Source organism: Nematolebias whitei, chromosome 14, assembly GCF_014905685.2.
Source record: "Nematolebias whitei isolate Nwh7 chromosome 14, NemWhi1, whole genome shotgun sequence".
NCBI classification, from domain to species: domain Eukaryota; kingdom Metazoa; phylum Chordata; class Actinopteri; order Cyprinodontiformes; family Rivulidae; genus Nematolebias; species Nematolebias whitei.
In genome coordinates this window covers 6,793,130-6,811,185 of record NC_056511.1, presented here as the reverse complement: position 1 = coordinate 6,811,185, position 18,056 = coordinate 6,793,130, and the positions used below count along the sequence as shown (strand labels likewise).

The 18,056-nt window shown below is 37.6% G+C and overlaps 2 protein-coding genes across 2 annotated transcripts; both read left to right on the top strand.

The window, feature by feature from the left end:
- Nucleotides 1-2,020: 2,020 nt before the first annotated feature.
- Nucleotides 2,021-13,121, top strand: LOC119420806 (protein SQS1). Its single transcript, XM_037688232.1, has 4 exons — nt 2,021-2,353; nt 4,286-4,630; nt 12,360-12,968; nt 13,108-13,121. The coding sequence occupies exons 1-4, from the start codon at nt 2,305-2,307 to the stop codon at nt 13,119-13,121; spliced, it is 1,017 nt and encodes a 338-aa protein (XP_037544160.1). The 5' UTR covers nt 2,021-2,304.
- A 50-nt stretch (nt 13,122-13,171) lies between these two features.
- LOC119420805 (gastrula zinc finger protein XlCGF8.2DB-like) lies at nt 13,172-14,353 on the top strand (the record flags this gene model as incomplete). Its single annotated transcript, XM_037688231.1, has 2 exons — nt 13,172-13,854; nt 13,939-14,353. Coding segments are annotated over 2 exons (1,098 nt in total), but the record flags the coding sequence as incomplete, so codon positions are not given.
- Nucleotides 14,354-18,056: the final 3,703 nt, after the last annotated feature.

Here is an 18,056-nt window from a genome sequence, read left to right as displayed (position 1 = left end):
CTGTGAGTTTTCAACGTTTTATTGTTTTGCTTACATAATTTAATGAAATTAAATTGTTGTAAAATTTGTCATTTTAAAAGTTTTTGATTATAATAACTTTAGTGTTTTCTGTCTGTTGGAGATAACCATGCCCTAATACTTTTTCATAACCAAAAATATATCTTCTTTAAAGAACAAATCGTATAAGGCATAGAAGGTTTCCTTGTCTATTCATCATTTACTTGCGAAACAGCTTAAAAATGTCTTGGATCCACTTATTGATCAAAGTCTCAGGATTCATGAGAAAAAGACATCAACAATATTGGACTTGTTTTCAATATAATTTAATACTCATTTCTATGTCCTGATGAAAGTTTTATCGTCCTGGATTTTATAAAGCATTTGACACAGTAGAGCATAATTTTATATTTCAAATAGAGTGTTTTGGTTTTGTTAAATTTTTCTGTAAAGCTGTTAAAACTATGTACACCAATGGTAACAGTTCCATTAGACTAAAAAATGGGACTTCACCAAGATCTGAATTACAGTAGGGTATCCAACAGAACTGCCCAGCATCTCCTTATTTATTATTTGTGTGTGTGTGTGTGTGTATGTACACAACTTCTATCCACTCGTATTAAAAAAAATAGTCCATTAAAAGGTATCTTTATTGCAGGTAGAGAAATTACAATTAGTCATTTGGCTGATGATACCACTTCATTCCTAAAAAATGCCACCCAAGTTCCCATTGTTAGCCATATAATAGATATATTCTCTGCAGCTTCTGGACTCGGCTTAAACCTGAAAAAAATGTGAGCTTTTTCCTCGTAAAGACTGCAACAATCCATTGATTTATAAGATACCAATCAAAAACAATCACTCCTACTCTGGAAATACAGTAATGAAAAATAAGATTGATGCTCTGAAAACTAACATGATTATTGAAAACTCAAGGAATAAACAACCAATGGCTTCAAAAAGATTCATCTCTGAAAGGAAGAATGTTAACAAAGGCATACATATGCAGCTATCCTGTCTCGACAAGCAAATCTACTGCCATTAATAAGTTACTGTTAAATTTTCTATGGAAAAATAAAATGCATTATGTGAAGAAATCTGTTATTATGACCACTTATGCTTCAGGTGGTTTAAACTTTTGGGTTTTGGGTTAAGCAGTTTTTACTTAACCCTGCATCTACATGGAACTTTATACCCAAATATGATTTTTCTACTTCTGGAGGCCTTGAATATGTACTTCTATGTGATTTTAAAATGGATAAACTTCCCCTTTGGTTATCAAATTTTCATAAACAAATGTTGTGAACATGGTCTTTAATTTCTAAGCACACACCACACTAAGGGATTTTAAACAACTATTATGTTCATTGCAAAAATCAATGCAGACATGCACCTGTTTTCAGTATTTTACATCGCTTTATAATGTAACTGTTTTTGTTTAGTTGTATATCATTTTTATTTACTTTTCATTTTGTATGCTTTTATACAGTATGGTTATCTGTTTTGTCCCTGTGATGGACTTGTGACCTGTCCAGGTTGTACCCTGCCCCTCGCACACTGATGGCAGCCATGGGCACCGGCGACCCCCGTGACCCAAAATGGAAGAAACGGGTAAAAGATAATGGATGGATGGATGTCAGTTTTGTCTGTAAATCATCTGTGTTCTTTGTTTAAAATTGGTCTCTCTTGTAAACAAGTCCTCGATGCTCAATGAGACTAACCTGTATGAATAAAAGTTGAATGAATGAAAAAAACAATGTCGAAGAGCTTATGGACTGGTAAAATAAACATAAGGCTGGCTCCATGTTATGCTTTATGTCACTCACTGGTTCGTTATCTTTGTTATATTTATTTATAGCAATATAAATAAATATATTGTATATTATATATTAAATTCGAAACGAAAACACACCTTAATATTAACCTTTAAATTTTATATCAAATCAGAAACTCAACTTCTGAGCTCTCGGCACTTCGGACGTCATTGATCACGTGACTGAGGCTAACAAATCGAGCTCCGACTCAGCGTTTTGCGTCACTGTTGTTTTATTTAATATGTACTTCAGCTTCAAACAAGCCGTCTCTGCTTTTCAGCGATTTATAAAGTTTCTGTACCGTTGACAGTGAATCCACCTTCTTGAGTTCGGCTCAGTAAGTGTTAAAGTAAACTCTAGATCAACGAAAGCTAGCAGATGTGGAGACAGCAGGCTAACAACGACTGGAAGCAGCAGCTGAATAATGTCGGGGTTTCTGGACAAAACAGGCCCAGATTTTGAAGAGAAACGGTCTCGTTAAAAAAAAAAAAAAATGCAACAAAACAAAATCCTGGATCCCGGAGTTCGTCTGAACAGATTAGGTTTGTATAAATGCCTTCATATTATTTAGTGTGGTTATGGTAGCTGCAGTTTTTGTAGCTAAGTGACTTAGCAGCTAAGTAGCATCTTTAGCGGACCGTGTGTATCGTGTACTGACGCACTTTCGCTACTTTTCTCTTTAAAAAATATCCAGCCTTGTTGATCATACCTGCGAACTTGTCGCTTTTCGGCGAAATTAGCCGATTTCAAACTAAAATACTGTATGTCATTTATGTGAATCGTGTAGATCTGGGGGGGTTGGATGAATGAGAGAAGCTGAGCGATAAGTATTTGTGTTGTTTTAACATTTGAAAGATGTAGCTGTCTGCCACATTCCCCAAGATTTTGCCCAAAGATTTGACAAATCCAGCTGGTGGTATTATAGAGAAAATCTTGAAGGAGAAATGTCGTAGCCAGGGCACCGCATAACCAGAAGAGCTTCTTTCTCAGCGTGACATCAGCCGAAGCGAAGAGTACTTTCAGGAGGATTAATCCACACAATTCAACTGACCCAGACAACATCCCCGGGAAGGTGCTAAAAGACTGCTGATCAGCTCTGCGAGGTGCTGGACAACATCTTTAAACCCTCACTCACCCTGGCAACGGTTCCCACCTGCCAGAAGACTGCCACCATCATCCCAATCCCAAAGAGCTCTACAGTGACTGGTCTGAATGATTACCGGCCAGTAGCCCTCACCTCGATAGTCACTAAATACTTCATAAAACTGGTCATGACTCACATCAGAACAACCACCAACATCAATGAGGATCCTCATCAGTTCGCATACCGTGAGAGTCGATCAACAGAGGACGCCATCTCCGCTGTGGTCCACACTGCTCTCGCCCACCTGGAGCAGAAGGACTCCTACGTCCTTATGCTCTTTGTGGACTTCACGTCCGCCTTCAACGCCATGATCCCCCAAACCCTGATGGACAAACTACTCGCACTAGGACTAAGCCCCTCCATTTGCAACTGGGTTCTAGACTTCTTAACAGACTGCAGTCTGTAGTCACTCTTTACATTGATAATTTTTTATGTTATTTTCTTCTCAATCAATTCCACAGTGCTAACAATAAAGTTTGTCAATGAGAATATTTAATTAATTGAGGTCTAGGATGTGTTATTTTAGTGTTCCCTTTTAAATTTGTGAGCAGTGTATAAAGTCGAGCAAACAAACAATAGTTTTTAGGTGTTTATCTTGTTAAATTTTGAAGAAATGAACAGCGGCTCATCCCTCTGCACCTGCTCGCTTATGCGAATCGGGTTTTGAAATACAGCTGATTTTACGTCAAAGTGCATTTATTAAGCAAAAGGTAGACTGAGACACACCTTTACTATAATTTCAAGCAATCAATTGTTTTTAAGTATTATTCTTGTTAAAGTTCTCCTGTACACGCGGCTGCCACAGCTCATCGATTTTTGGCACAACACTGGTCCACCTTTCCGGGTTGTCAGCGGTGACCTGTAACAAACGAGACACGTCAGCAGTGACGCATAGAAGATGCGACGTATATGGTGAAACAACATATTTATGGGTTGTTCCACTTTTTTAGACCTATTTGGACTGATGCGACTTGCAGGCGGGGCGACATGTATGGCAGAAAATACAGTAATGGATTTTTGTGGGAATACATTCTCCTAATATGAGCACATTTTTTGCATTTTCTCACAGCTGATGAAAAATCTACAGGTTTAGAAGACTGCAGCATGTTTACATGTTCCCTAAAATAACTAACTGAAGCGCTACATATTTTACCATCTTCTGGGAGTCGGTCATAAAAACCTCTCTCTTTTATGGATTTAGTTTCAGGACATTTTTCTGACGTCCAGCATTAGATGTTGTTTTGAGCTGATCAGTGAACACCAGTGATAACACCAGTGATGTTTGTGTGAATATAAAGTTATAACTGTCCTTATTGTTCATGTGTTTCAGTGTTCCCTGCAGATGTTCAGCAGACAGAGATGATTAAAGAAGAAGCTCCTGAAGAATGGAGTTTTGGTGTGGACCAGAAGGACCCAGAGACCCTCATAAAGGAGGAAGAGGAGGAACTGAGGACCAGTCTGGATGTAGAGCAGCTCAGTGTGAAGGAGGAGACTGATGACACCAGGTTCTCCTTCACTGCATTTCATTTGAAGAGTGAGGATGATGAAGAGAAACCTCTGTTCTCTCAGCTTCATCAGCATCAAGTGGAAGATGGAGATCTTCCAACCAGCAGCTCAGCTGACCAGATGAAAGCAGCAACTGGTGGAGAAGATTGTGTTCAACTCTGCAGATTAGGTTTGTATTTTGGAATCAATGTCAAGCTTTGTAAAAAATTATTTACAGTTTTTATGAAACTAACCAACTTTTTAGGAAGTTTTTGTGTAGCTATTCTTTGAGTTTGTAGCTTAACTTTCTAAATTATTTATCAATGACAGGGCTGCAAAGAGACAAAAGCAGATGTTAGTGTCCTTTTAGTATATGAACAGTTCTTTTGTTATTTTATAAAGGTAAAAACCTAAAGGCCCATTATTTTATAGGCTGTTCCCACCAGGGCTGCCAACTTTTAAACATTTTGCACATTTGGGGCCTCTTGCACAGACATGCTTGGATTTGATTTTGAAACTGCGTATGCCTACATCAAGAAAACAGTACGCGTAAAAAAATCCCATGTATAAAGCTGCGTGTAGACACAAATACACATAAGTTTACTTTGTACATCATGATCAATGAAGAACTGAGTGCACATGAGACCACTTCGGCTTTTCCCTTTTCATGCGTCGCCACAGTGAGTCATCATCCTCCATCTTTCTCTGTCCTCTGCATCCTCTGTCCTCACTTCAACTACTTCAACTTTACAGAGAGATCCACACTTTTCTTCAGAAACTGGTCACACCCTTGGTGTCATTATCTCCGCTCATAGGACAGCCTACTCTTACCCACGTGACCTGACTTTCAGCAAATAATACTTTCATCCTTGATGTAGACAATCAAGTGTCAAGCTTGTTGCAAAGTGCAGGCGTGTAACTGAAACTCTTTCCTACCGGAAACAAAAACCCGGAAATAAAGAAGGTTCTGCATCGTTTTGAGATCATCTGATCAGCTGCTTTTGGCTGTTCCAAAAACAAGACTGAAGCTCAGAGGAGATCGGGCTTTTTCAGTCATGGGCCCCAAACTCTGGAACAACCTGCCCCCCAACATCAGGCAGGCCACCTCCATTCCTCACTTCAAATCCCTGCTTTAAACACATCTGTTCTCGCAGGCATTTCATACAGTGTAAATTGATCTAGTGTTTTTTAATCTGTGACCCTATGTTTTAAATGCTTTTTATTAATTCTTCAGTTATTATTATTAGTGTATTGTGTATATATATTTCTCTTTAATTTACTCATTGATTGTTGTTGTTGTTGTTAAGCACTTTGATAACAGGTTCTGTTTTAAATGTGCTCTATAAATAAAGTTGACTTGACTTAACTTGACAACAAGTTTTAAAATGCAGTTATACTGCAGGCCATAGGTGTACACAACTTTCAGTAACATAACAAATATAATACTAATAGAAATATATTTCACGTTGGACCACCTTTAGCTTTACAGCATGCATTCGCTGTGGCATTGTTTCCATAAGCTTCTGCAATGTCACAAGATCTATTTCCATCCAGTGTTGCATTAAATTTTCACCAAAATCTTGCATTGATGACCAGGCACTAGGCATGAAGGGTGCAACACTTCACCTGCCTCTCTTCTAACCCTGATGCGCCCATCACTCTGGAACAGGGTAAATCTGGATTCATCAGACCACATGACCTTCTTCCATTGCTCTAGAGTCTAATCTTTTTGCTCCCTAACAAATTGAAGCCTTTTTTCCTTTGGTTAACTTCACTGATTAGTGGTTTTCTTAAGGCTACACCGCTGTTCAGTCCCAATTCCTTAAGTTCCCTTCACATTGTGCATGTGGAAATGCTCTTCACTTTCACTATTAAACATAGCCCTTAGTGCTACTGTTGTTTTTCTTCGATTTAATTTCACCAAACGTTTAAGTAATTGCTGATCACGATCATTCAGGATTTTTTTCCAGCCACATTTCTTCCCCGAATACGATGGGTCCCCACTATCCTTCCAGTTTTTAATAATGCGTTGGACAGTTCTTAACCAAATTTTAGTAGTTTCTGCAATCTCCTTAGATGTTTTCTCTGCTTGATGCCAATGATTTGACCCTTCTCAAACAGACCGACATCTTTTCCACGACCACGCGATGTTTCTTTCGACATAGTTGTTTAAGAAATGAGAAGCAACTCGTTGCACCAGTTGGGGTTAAATAACTTGTTGCCAGCTGAAAGATAATCACCCATGCAGTAATTATCCAATAGGAGGCTCATACCTATTTGTTTAGTTCACAGGTGTCAAGCTCAAGGCTCGAGGGCCAGATGTGGCCCGCCACGTCATTTTATGTGGCCCACGAGACCTTAAGATATGATTGTCGTATAATAAATAAGTCAAAAGGGTGCACTGACAACAAATTGCATTTCCCATAATGCATGCCGATTATGTTACCTGCGAAGTAACAGCATCCCACCACTAGACTGCAGTTTTTCCACATCAATACATCAATTGGAGAGTGGTGGCGCAGAGGTTAGAGAAGGTGGGCCTGTGATCAGAAGATCGCCGGTTCAAGTCCCGGTATTGACGACATCAAAAATATGGGTAGGGTAGGTGAAGCACCCACACCTGCCCCCACCCTCATTCGCCCCACTCTGGGCCCATGAGCAAGGCCCTTAACCCCCATCTGCTCCCTAAACAGGTCTCTCTTGAAAATGAGTTCTTGTGGCTCAGTGAGACTACCTGTATATAAAGGGTAAATGAAAAAAAAAAAAAACTATTTTCCGAACAAGTGTAATTGAGAAATACAAGCAATGATCCTAAAATGTCCAGGAAGAGAAAAAATGTTGCAGAAGGAAGGCTGTTTTCAGAAAGATGGGGAGGCAAATCTATGTTTGTGCTTCAAGGAAAGAAACTGATTTGTCTTTTGTGTAATGAGGCAGTGGCGGTCGTCAGAGAGTACAATCTACGTCTGCATTTTGACACCAAACACGGAGCCAAGTATGCCAACATGAGCCTTCAACCCTAATGTTGTTTTGAATTTTTTTAATACTTATTAAGTGTATTATTATGTTAAATTTGCAGCAATGTATTTGGGATTGCAGGTTTATGTTTATGCAGGCAAATGTTTTCTATTATAATACCATCTCTCATTAGTTGGATGTATGACCCTTGCAAGGCTGAGTGCACCCATTTATTTTTATTTTTTTTATATTTTTTTGTAAAATCTGTCACACATGTTCTTAGCAGCTCACAATTGTTGGCTAGACCATTATTCTGCCCCTCTTATGACAAAAAAAGTTTTGAACAAAGTTAATGTCATAACTTGTTATTTTTCCTTATTCACTTGGAAAGTTTGATCATTGATTAATGGAGTAATGTTGGGTTTGATAACCTGGCAAATTAAAATGTTTTGTGTTATAGCAGAACAACAAGCGGACATATTTTTCTACATCTATGCAACTATATACATGTGTAAGTTGAATAAGTAAAAAAATTCAATTATTTAACATTAAGGGGTAGCTGTTTATTTTACATTACATTTAGTTAAATTTAGCTACATTTAAACTGTCTTACAGTTAAATGGTCCTTTGAGGGCAACCATTATGCTGATGTGGCCCTCGTTGAAAATTAGTTTGACACCCCTGACTTAGTTAAATCCAGGTGGCGACTTTTTTTCTTTTGGCCAGGCAGTGTAGTTCATATACATTTGACATTAATAAGTGAAAAACATCTGTGACCTTTCACATCTCCATCATTAATAACACACAAACTACAGATCCCATAATGCAGTGTTTTAGTTGCCTTGCTGAATGCTAGGCTATCTGGGAACATTCCTGCGTCAGTCAAGTAAAGCTTCTGTTGCTGTATAAAATCCTGTTGTAAAGTTATTGCGAAGCTAGCTCCTCACAATGGCAAAGAGAAAAGTTGACTCTGAAAGCAGAGCCTTCCAAAACCAATGGAAGGCAATGTTTACTGATGTTGCCAATAAACCCATATGTCTCATTTGTGGAGCTAATGTTGCTGTAATTAAATAAATTAATCTAAGACGGCACTACGAGACAAAACATTGGGAGCTGCAAGACCTGAATGCACAGCAGAAGATACAGAAAGTACAAGAGTTAAAGAAAACCGAGATTTCGGCAGACGTTTTTCACCAGAGCAAAATCACAAAGTGACGTTGCTGTGAAAGCAATTTTTAATTGTGGCAGAGGAGATAGCCAAATCAGCACGACTGTTTACTGATGGAGTTTCTGAAGAGCTGCCTGATGGTGTGCCATGTTTTATGTCCAGACTAGAAGCAGATGTTGGCAAATGTAAGCCCGAGTAAAAACTGATAGGGTTGCTGATGGGGTTTAAGGGATGGCCATTGATTTAAGAACACAGTTGAGTAAACAAAGCAAAAACTTCATTGCATGCTCTCTTGCTGTAGATGAAAGTACTGACATGACCGATACTGCACAGCTAGTCATCTTCTTCTGTGATTTGTGTTAGAGGAAATATTGCACATTAAATCAATTCATGAGACGACAGGAAAATAAATTTTGGAAAACTTATGTCAAAGCGTAACTAACATGAAATTTCCCTGGGACAAACTTATTGGTCTTACAATTTTTTTTTTCCTCACTCGCTCTCGAGCAAGACGGATGCTTTTTCTTCCCTCTCCTGTCTCCCTCCTGTTTTTTTGTTCTCTGTACTGTGTATCGGAGTTTCTATTTACAAATCTTCCAAATTATAAATTACTGTCATGAATCTGGTCAGCTGGACTTTCTGCGCAATTGATAAAAAAATTTTCAACCAAGCGACAGGGTCCTGGAGAACCCTCATGCCCGCTGAGATGCGCACGGTAGGGTACGTCATGGATCTGTGGGGGAAATGGAAGCTGATGTGCTTTTCTGTGTTATCTCAGAAAGATGCCTAATATGTATATATCACTGGATTTATGATAGCAGGGTTTCTGCTTTTTGGCACTGTTGAATACCTATGTTATCGACTATTAAAGAAGACGGCGGCCGCAGTTTCGGGCATGGCAAAGCTGCCAACCTTATGTGAAGGATTGGTTCGTGCTTCGAGCACTCAGACTCAGCTGATTTACGAGCTCACCCGTAAGATGGAAGCGATCTATGAGAATCGTAGGCCACTTGCAGCTTCTGGGACTCGCCAGCATGTTGGGGACGACCTTAGAAGAAGCTAATAAGCACAGACCAGCAGAAAGCCCACAAATATGACCATTTTGGATATTGAAAGTATCAGTAGAAGTCAAGGCTGACTAGGGTGGGTGATATGGCTCAAATATAATAGTAATATTTCAGAGCATTCTGATGACAATGATAAATTTTGTGATATAACAAACCAAAAAATAAAATAAAATCATAGTTATTAATTTGCCTAAATTAATTTAACATATTGCTTTGCAGTATTATAAAAAAAAAAACTAAAAAAACAAGAACAAGGGTTAATTTTACTGCAATTTATTTAGTAAAGTATTCGGTCTAAAAGTAAAAATAAAAAAATATTGTTCTGTTATTTAGATTGAAAATTCAGGTTGAGCTGATTGAGCTGCAGTGTAATGGGACACAAAAGACAAAGTATGACACTGCAGAGCCTGCAGTTTATTTGCTCCATTCCTGAAGCAATGCCCAGCTTCGGCTGCATGCGACTCGAACCTTGTGCATGTTTGGTATCAAATATCTGTGTGAGAAGCTGTTCTCATGGATGAAGATTAACCAAACAGCAGACAAGAGTTTTCTCACTGATGAACACCTGCAGTCCGTCCTGAGAATCTCTGCAACACAGGAACTCACACCAAACCTAAACAAACATGTTGCCAAAAAAAGATGCCAATCATCTAGCTCTGACGAAATTGCATAAAAGCAAAGAAAACTGAACGTTTCGATTTGATGTTACTTTAATGTTTACTTAAAAACACTATTTTTATTTATGTATTTATTTTCAGGGTTTTTTGCAGCATGTTTGTGTTTCTAACAGGTATTTATTTCAGGATATATTTTTATGGAGAGCAAAATATTAAAATTTTTTTTTAAAGTTTAAGTTTATTTATTCTGGACTTCTGGAATAATATTCCTCTTTTTTTAATATTTAGGTTAAAAAAACATTTAGTTTCAGTGTGTTTAATAAATCTTTATCCTTTTTGGCCCGTGCTCTGAGTTTGACACGCCTGCACGTAGGAATGCGCGATTTATGCGGTACACGGTAGAAACAATAGACATTTAGCCTATGATAGAGATCTGTCTTCTATTGTCTAACCATAGTAGTGCTGTGTCTGATATAAACTCAGTTGGCAGATTTAACCGTTAAGTTTTTTTGCGTTGAAAACTGTGCGTAAATGTTGTTAGTCTGTTTGCTTGGAGAGCTAAGTAACGAAGCTACATGCTACCTACGGCCGATTTGCTGTACTGTTGCCGTATTCAGACGCATGTGCAAAACACTGTGTTCCGTCGAAAGTTAAAGTAAAGCGTTGGTCAGCTTTAGAGAGTGCATTTGTGCTAAAAAAAAAAAAAGGTTAAACCTGCTCTCTGATCTGTGAAAAGAACGCTGTGTTGTGTGATTTTACTGTGAGACCCTCTGGTCAAAGCCACAGACTCATTTTGTGTCAGCTCTCCATTAAAGCAGGAGTCGCCAACTAGAGGGTTGGAGGCTGAAGTGTTTTCAGTGTAAAATGCTGCTCTGTTGCTGTTCATTTCTTAAGTGAGAAGACTGGAAACTGTTACATATTCTTTTGTTTAAAAGCTATGGCTAAAACTACATTTTATATATTTTGCACTGTTTTGCACTACAAGCAAGAAGCCTAATACTTGATTTGTTTATTATTTAAAAACTCTCTGGACCTAGTAGTGGAATTTTTTTAATTCAAAATATATGATAGCAAAAGGACACCATATGCTTTAAAAAAAAAATTCCTAATAAGTTTTATACCCAAAACATATAGCGATATATATCGTTATCGCCACCATTCACAATACATATCGTGATATGAATTTTATGCCATATCGCACATTCCTAGTTGGGGGGTTAAGTGTTTTCAGTGTGCATTATGTAAAATGCTGCTCTGTTACTGTTCCTTTCTTATGTGAGAAGAGTCAGAGTCAGAGATTCTTTATTGTTGTTCGCACCACATGTGGTGGAGCGAAATTATGTACATAGGGTCCCAGTTACATCCAACAATAAAATGTAAAAGAAAAACAATTATCATCTAAGATATGAACTAAGAAAAACATCAACTAAAATACACTAAGCACTAATAGCGTAAAAACATTGTCGAACAGCAGCACGAACATGAGCATGAGCCTGTGTGAACAGATGAAGACTGAAGACTGGAAACTGAAGAAGACTGGAAACTGTAGAATTGACAACATTATTTTGTTTAAAACTTGTGGCTAAAATTAAATTTGATATCTTGCAATGGTCCAGAGGACCATACTTAACTTTTTTAGATTTTTCTACCTGGATTATTGAGCATGCATCAGGATATCTTTTGCACTGTTTTGCACTACAAGAAAGAAGCCTAATATTTGATTTGTTTTATATTTAAAAACTGTGGACCTAGTAGTGAAATTTTCTTGATTGATATTATTTTGTGGTATAGCAGTTTTCAAAATAAATGACAAAAAGACAGTCTGTTTTTTTCTTTTCATTCCTATTGCAAGTTTTATACCAAAACATATCATGATATATATTGTAACCGCCACCCATCACAATAGATATCGGGATAAGAATTTTATGCCATACCACACATCCCTCCCTGCACGTTTTACCATCTTCTGGGAGTCGGCCATAAGGGTTTCTGGTTTTTTATGGATTTAGTTTCAGGGCATTTTTCTGACGTCCAGCATTAGATGTTGCTTTACACAACTGATGTTTGTGTGATTATAAAGTTATAACTGTCCTTATTGTTCATGTGTTTCAGTGTTCCCTGCAGATGTTCAGCAAACGGTGCTGATTAAAGAAGCTCCTGAAGAATGGAGTTCTGGTGTGGATCAAAAGGACCCAGAGACCCTAAACATAAAGGAAGAAAAGGAGGAAATGAGGATCAGTCTGGATGTAGAACAGCTCAGTGTGAAGGAAGAGACTGATGACACCAGGTTCACCTTCACTGCAGTTCCGTTGAAGAGTGAGGATGATGAATTGACACCTCTGCTCTCTCAGCTTCATCGGCATCAAGTGGAAGATGGAGATCTTCCGACCAGCAGCTCAAGTGACCAGATGAGTGCATCAAGTGGTGGAGAAGATTGTGGAGGAGCAGACACTACCAGAAACCCATATCTACATACTAATGAAGATTATTCCAGCTCTTCAGAGACTGATGTCAGTGAGAATGATGATGAAGATGTAAATGATCCTGACACTCTGATTAAAGAATCATTGGACTCTGGATCAGAACCTGAAGATGGTGTCAAAGACTGGAAGGAGAGCAGGACTCCTGAGTCTGGTGTAAACACTATCAACAAATCTTGCAGCTTCTCTGAGTGTGAGAAACTATTTCTCCACAAGGAGTCTGTTCAGAGAAACAAGACAGGTCATTCAAGTATAAAGTCTTCAAGTTGTGTGGTTATTAAGAAATGTTTTAGAGGGAAGAAAACAGGAGGCTCTAACAAAAAAGTCCAGTCAAGACGGAATTCATTTAGTTGTGATGACTGTGGACAAAATTTTTACAGAAAAGATAATCTAAGCAAACACATGAGAATCCACATAGGAGAGAAACCATTTGCTTGTGATGTTTGTGGTCAAAGTTTTGTACGAAAATCAACTTTAAATGTACACATGAGAATCCACACAGGACTGAAACCATTTGCTTGTGATGTTTGTGGACAAAGGTTCGGAGTAAAGTCCACTTTAAAAGTACACATGAGAATCCACACAGGAATGAAACCATTTGCTTGTGATGTTTGTGGACAAAGGTTTGGAGTAAAGTCAACGTTAAAATCGCACATGATAATTCACACAGGGCAGAAACCATTTGCTTGTGATGTTTGTGGACAAAGGTTTGGACTAAAGTCACATTTAACAAACCACTTGAGAATCCACACAGGACTGAAACCATTTGCTTGTGATGTTTGTGGAAAAATGTTTGGACTAAAGTCACATTTAAACAGACACATGGGAGTCCACTCTGGTGAAAAACCATTTGCTTGTGATGGTTGTGGACAAAGGTTTAGACTGAAGTCAACTTTAAACAAACACATGAGAATCCACACTGGACAGAAACCATTTGCTTGTGATGTTTGTGGGCAAAGGTTTAGAGAAAAGTCAACTTTACATTTGCACATGAGAAACCACACAGGAGAGAAACCATTTGCTTGTGCTGTTTGTGGACAATCATTTGGAGTAAAGTCACGTTTAAACGCACACATGAGAATCCACACAGGACAGAAACCATTTGCTTGTGATGTCTGTGGACAAAGGTTTGGAGTAAAGTCCAATTTAAACTCGCACATGATAATCCACACTGGACAGAGACCATTTTCTTGTGATGTTTGTGGACAAAGGTTTATATACAAGTCAACTTTAAACTCACACTTAAGAATTCACACAGGAGAGAAACCATTTGCTTGTGATGTTTGTGGAAAAAACTTTGGACGAAATTCAACTTTAAAAATGCACATGAGAATACACACAGGACAGAAACCATTTGCTTGTGATGTTTGTGGACAAAATTTTGGACAAAAGATAACATTAATCAAACACATGAGAATCCACACAGGACAGAAACCATTTGCTTGTGATGTATGTGGACAAAGGTTTGGACTAAAGTCAAATTTAAGCTCTCACATGAGAGTCCACACAGGACAGAAACCATTTGCTTGTGATGTTTGTGGACAAAGGTTTAGACGAAAGTCACATTTAAACTCTCATTTTAGAATCCACACAGGAGGAGAAAACAGTTCAGTTTTTAATATTTAGACAGTTTCTAAAGACAGAGTTCACACAAACTCGAAACTGTACATCTAAGTTTTTTTGTAAAAATTATTTTTTGAACAATTGTTTTCCATAACAATACTTTTTTTAATTTACAATAATGTGTTTGTGTTAGAGGTGTAATGGTACATATATTTGTATATATTTATACATTTGTATTCATTTGTCTGAGTTGGTCACAGGCAATCACCTCCCTCCTCTAGAAGTAGGCCCACAATTTATTTAATTGCATTTTCCTAACTTATGATAAGTAGAACAAATCTTCTGAAGCTCTCCACACCAAAGTGAAGCATGAATATTTTGTTCAAATGAAACATAGGAGCTTGAAAACCTGCCTGTTTATTTCAAGTCAGCTGTGTGGATCCTAATTATCACTGGCAATGAATGAAAGGTGCCAGTATGGCAAGCCAAGTAGGTCATGAACTGAGAGACTTAAAACTCATGTTGGCAAGCCATTTGTGTATTTTTTCAATAATCATGATATCAAATGTTATTTTTTTTTCCACACAAGCACTCAATCATCTGAGACACCAAGTTGTTTTTTTATTTTTTTTTTTTTTTTTTTTTTTTTTAATGAAAATGGCTATTCATATAAATTTGTAAATTTTCAAGTTTTTACTTATAACTTTAGTATTTACTTCCCCATAATAATAAGTATGTTTTCTTTAAAGAACAGCTTGTATAAGGTATAAAATAATTAGCTGTTTTCTGTTTTTTCATTTACGTGTTGAATCGGCTATAAATACAATCAAATTTTTTTTTTTCTGTGTTAAATATGTTCTATCAAGTCTTCATTAAAAAAATAATAAAATTAGGTGACAGCTTTCTTTATCCTTTGTTCTTTTACATTTCAGGCTGAATGTTTGTTTTTTATGATTAAAGTGGAAATAAATGTACGGAAAACAGATTCCACCATGTCTGTTTTGTTTGCGTCTATTAGTCTGTCACAGGGTTGTAGAGGAATTTTGCAAAAATGCAGGGTCTTTCCTGAAAGAGATGACATCTAGATGGGAGCATATGTTGTTCTAGAACCTGAACATAGTTTTCTGCATTAATGGTGCCTTTCCAGACATGCAAGCTGCCCGTGCCACAAGCGCTCATACAACCCCATACCATCAGTGATGCAGGCTTCTGAACGGAGTGTTGATAACAACTTGGGCTATCCTTGTCCTCTCTGGTCCGGATGACATGGCGTCCCAGTGTTCCATAAAGAACTTCAAATTGTGACTCATCTGACCACAGAACAGTCTTCCATTTTTCTACACTCCATTTTAAATGACCCCTGGCCCAGTGCAAACGTCTGAGCTTGTGAAGCTTGCTTAGAAATGACTTCCTCTTTGCACTGTAGAGTTTCAGCTGGCAACGGCGGATGGCATGGTGGATTGTGTTCACTGACGATGCTTTCTGGAAGTATTCCTGAGCCCATTCTGTTATTTCCTTGACAGTGGCATTCCTGTTTGAGATGCAGTGACGTTTAAGGGCCCGGAGATCATGAGCATCCAGTAGAGTTTTACGGCCTTGATCCTTACGCACAGCGATTGTTCCAGATTCTCTGAATCTTTTGATGATGTTATGCGCGGTTGATGATGATAACTTAAAAGTCTTTGCTATTTTACGCTGGGTAACACCATTCTGGTATTGATGCACTATCTTTCTGTGCAACAATGGTGGAATTGGTGATCCTCTTACCATCTTGGCTTCTGAGAGACACTGACACTCTGAGAAGCTCTTTTTATACCCAATCATGTTGTCAATTGACCTAATTAGTGTTAATTGGTCTTCCAGCTGTTCGTTATATGCTCAATTTCCTTTTTCCAGCCACTTATTGCTATTTGTCTCAACTTTTTTGGGATTTGTTGACACTGTGAAATTTTGAATCAACATATTTTTCCTTTAAAATGTTACATTTACTCAGATTAAACATTTGATCTGTCATCAATGTTATATTATGAATAAAATATTGACATTTGCCATCTCCACATCACTGCATTCAGTTTTTATTCACAATTTGTTTAGTGTCCCAACTTTTTTAGAATCCGGTTTGTAGTAAAGGTGTGTCTCAGTTTAACTTTTCCTTAATAAATGCACTGTGACGGTCAAATCATTTGCATTTTCAAAACAAATATGCGGAAATGGGAATGCACAGAGGGCGACTGGCTATGCACTTCTTCGAAATTTAACAAGATAACTACCTAAAAACAATTATTTGTTTGCTCGAAATTATAGCAAAGGTGTGTCTTATTTGAACTTTTACTCAATAAATACACATTAATGCTCGGGACGGCGCAGCAAAATGAAGCTGATTTGACAGTTGCGCCAGGTGAGTTGGATAGCATCTATGGCAAGCCAATTGTGTCATTAATAGCCACTTTTACCTAATACATGACACAACGGCATGCCATACTACACGAGTGCCATCTAGCGACTGAAAATGATAGTGTTCAATATTTACAATCAGAATGAATGAAAATGGTCATATCTCAGCCAAAAATTGATTTATAAATATGGGGAAAAAAATCCATAAATACGTTGCTTTGGCATATAAGTTGCAGGGCATGCAAATTATGCAAAAAAACATGATTTATAGGCGAAAAATATGGCATGTGTTGACATATTTGGTATGTTTGAGAACAAGTTATTAAATAATCTAGAGTCGTCCTAGTTGGGAACATATACTGAAACCAAAATCAGTGACAGTGTTTATAACTTCCCACCACTATAACATACCACCAGGCAGTATCAGGATGCACACTCGAGGTTGCAAATTATACCTGCTTGCCAACTATAATAGCTACCCCTCTTGATTTGGATGGACAATTGGATTGACACACCTGACCAGACTTAACAAACTTTCCACCATCTGCAGAACACACACGGGGCTTCTATATAAAGGCAATATCAGTGTTCATATGCTTCAAGTATAACATAATTTTCCAGAATTTTACAGGATCATTAAGGAATTTCATATTCTAGCTTACACAATTAACTGGGCAGAAACTAAAGTGACCAGCATCCTTAACGATAGTCATGGTTGAACAACAAGAAATATTTTAAATACAAAATATCACAAGCCAATACCTGATAAAAGAAAGAAAAAAAAAAGACTGTTCTGGTATAAACCCATCCCTCTTTCCTACCCAAACACAGAGAAAACAAAAACCACTGTCAACAAAAAAATCCACACATTAATGCTTACCCTAGAGAACACAATCTGACCATCTGGGCTCTCGTCTGCCCACATATGATAAAATAGTAATTACAAAACATAAAAAGAAACAACAAAATATGCAAATATTATCATAAATATCAAACATGTACCTAAAAAGGAGATACATAAATAAAAAAGAATAAAAAACACTTATATTAGGGTGTGCACTATACACCAGAATATACGGTAATCAATTCAAAGCATTAACACTGTAGAATACACACAAAAAAAACGCTCCCATATTAGGGTGCATACGAGGGAGCAGTGGAAAACTTGGAAAACTGAAACTCGTTTTGATCAGGGGCTCAACAAAACATGAGAGGCTTTAGCCCCAGAAGCCCTGGTCTGACGACTTGCCTGGATAAACCTCTCTGTATCCATAAATTGAATTACAGTAACAAGGAGATTGAAGTTTTCACTTAATCTTTGGTTCTCTTCTTTTATAATATAAATACCAAGTGTTTTACTGGAAGATATATA

What these genes read in the sequence shown, in the direction of transcription:
- LOC119420806 (XM_037688232.1), top strand. Translation starts at nt 2,305, where the DNA reads ATGCAACAAAACAAAATCCTGGATCCCGGAGTTCGTCTGAACAGATTA. An exon ending in AGTTCGTCTGAACAGATTAG is followed by an intron (nt 2,354 to 4,285) that starts GTTTGTATAAAT and finishes CATGTGTTTCAG; the next exon opens with TGTTCCCTGCAGATGTTCAG. An exon ending in TGTTCAACTCTGCAGATTAG is followed by an intron (nt 4,631 to 12,359) that starts GTTTGTATTTTG and finishes CATGTGTTTCAG; the next exon opens with TGTTCCCTGCAGATGTTCAG.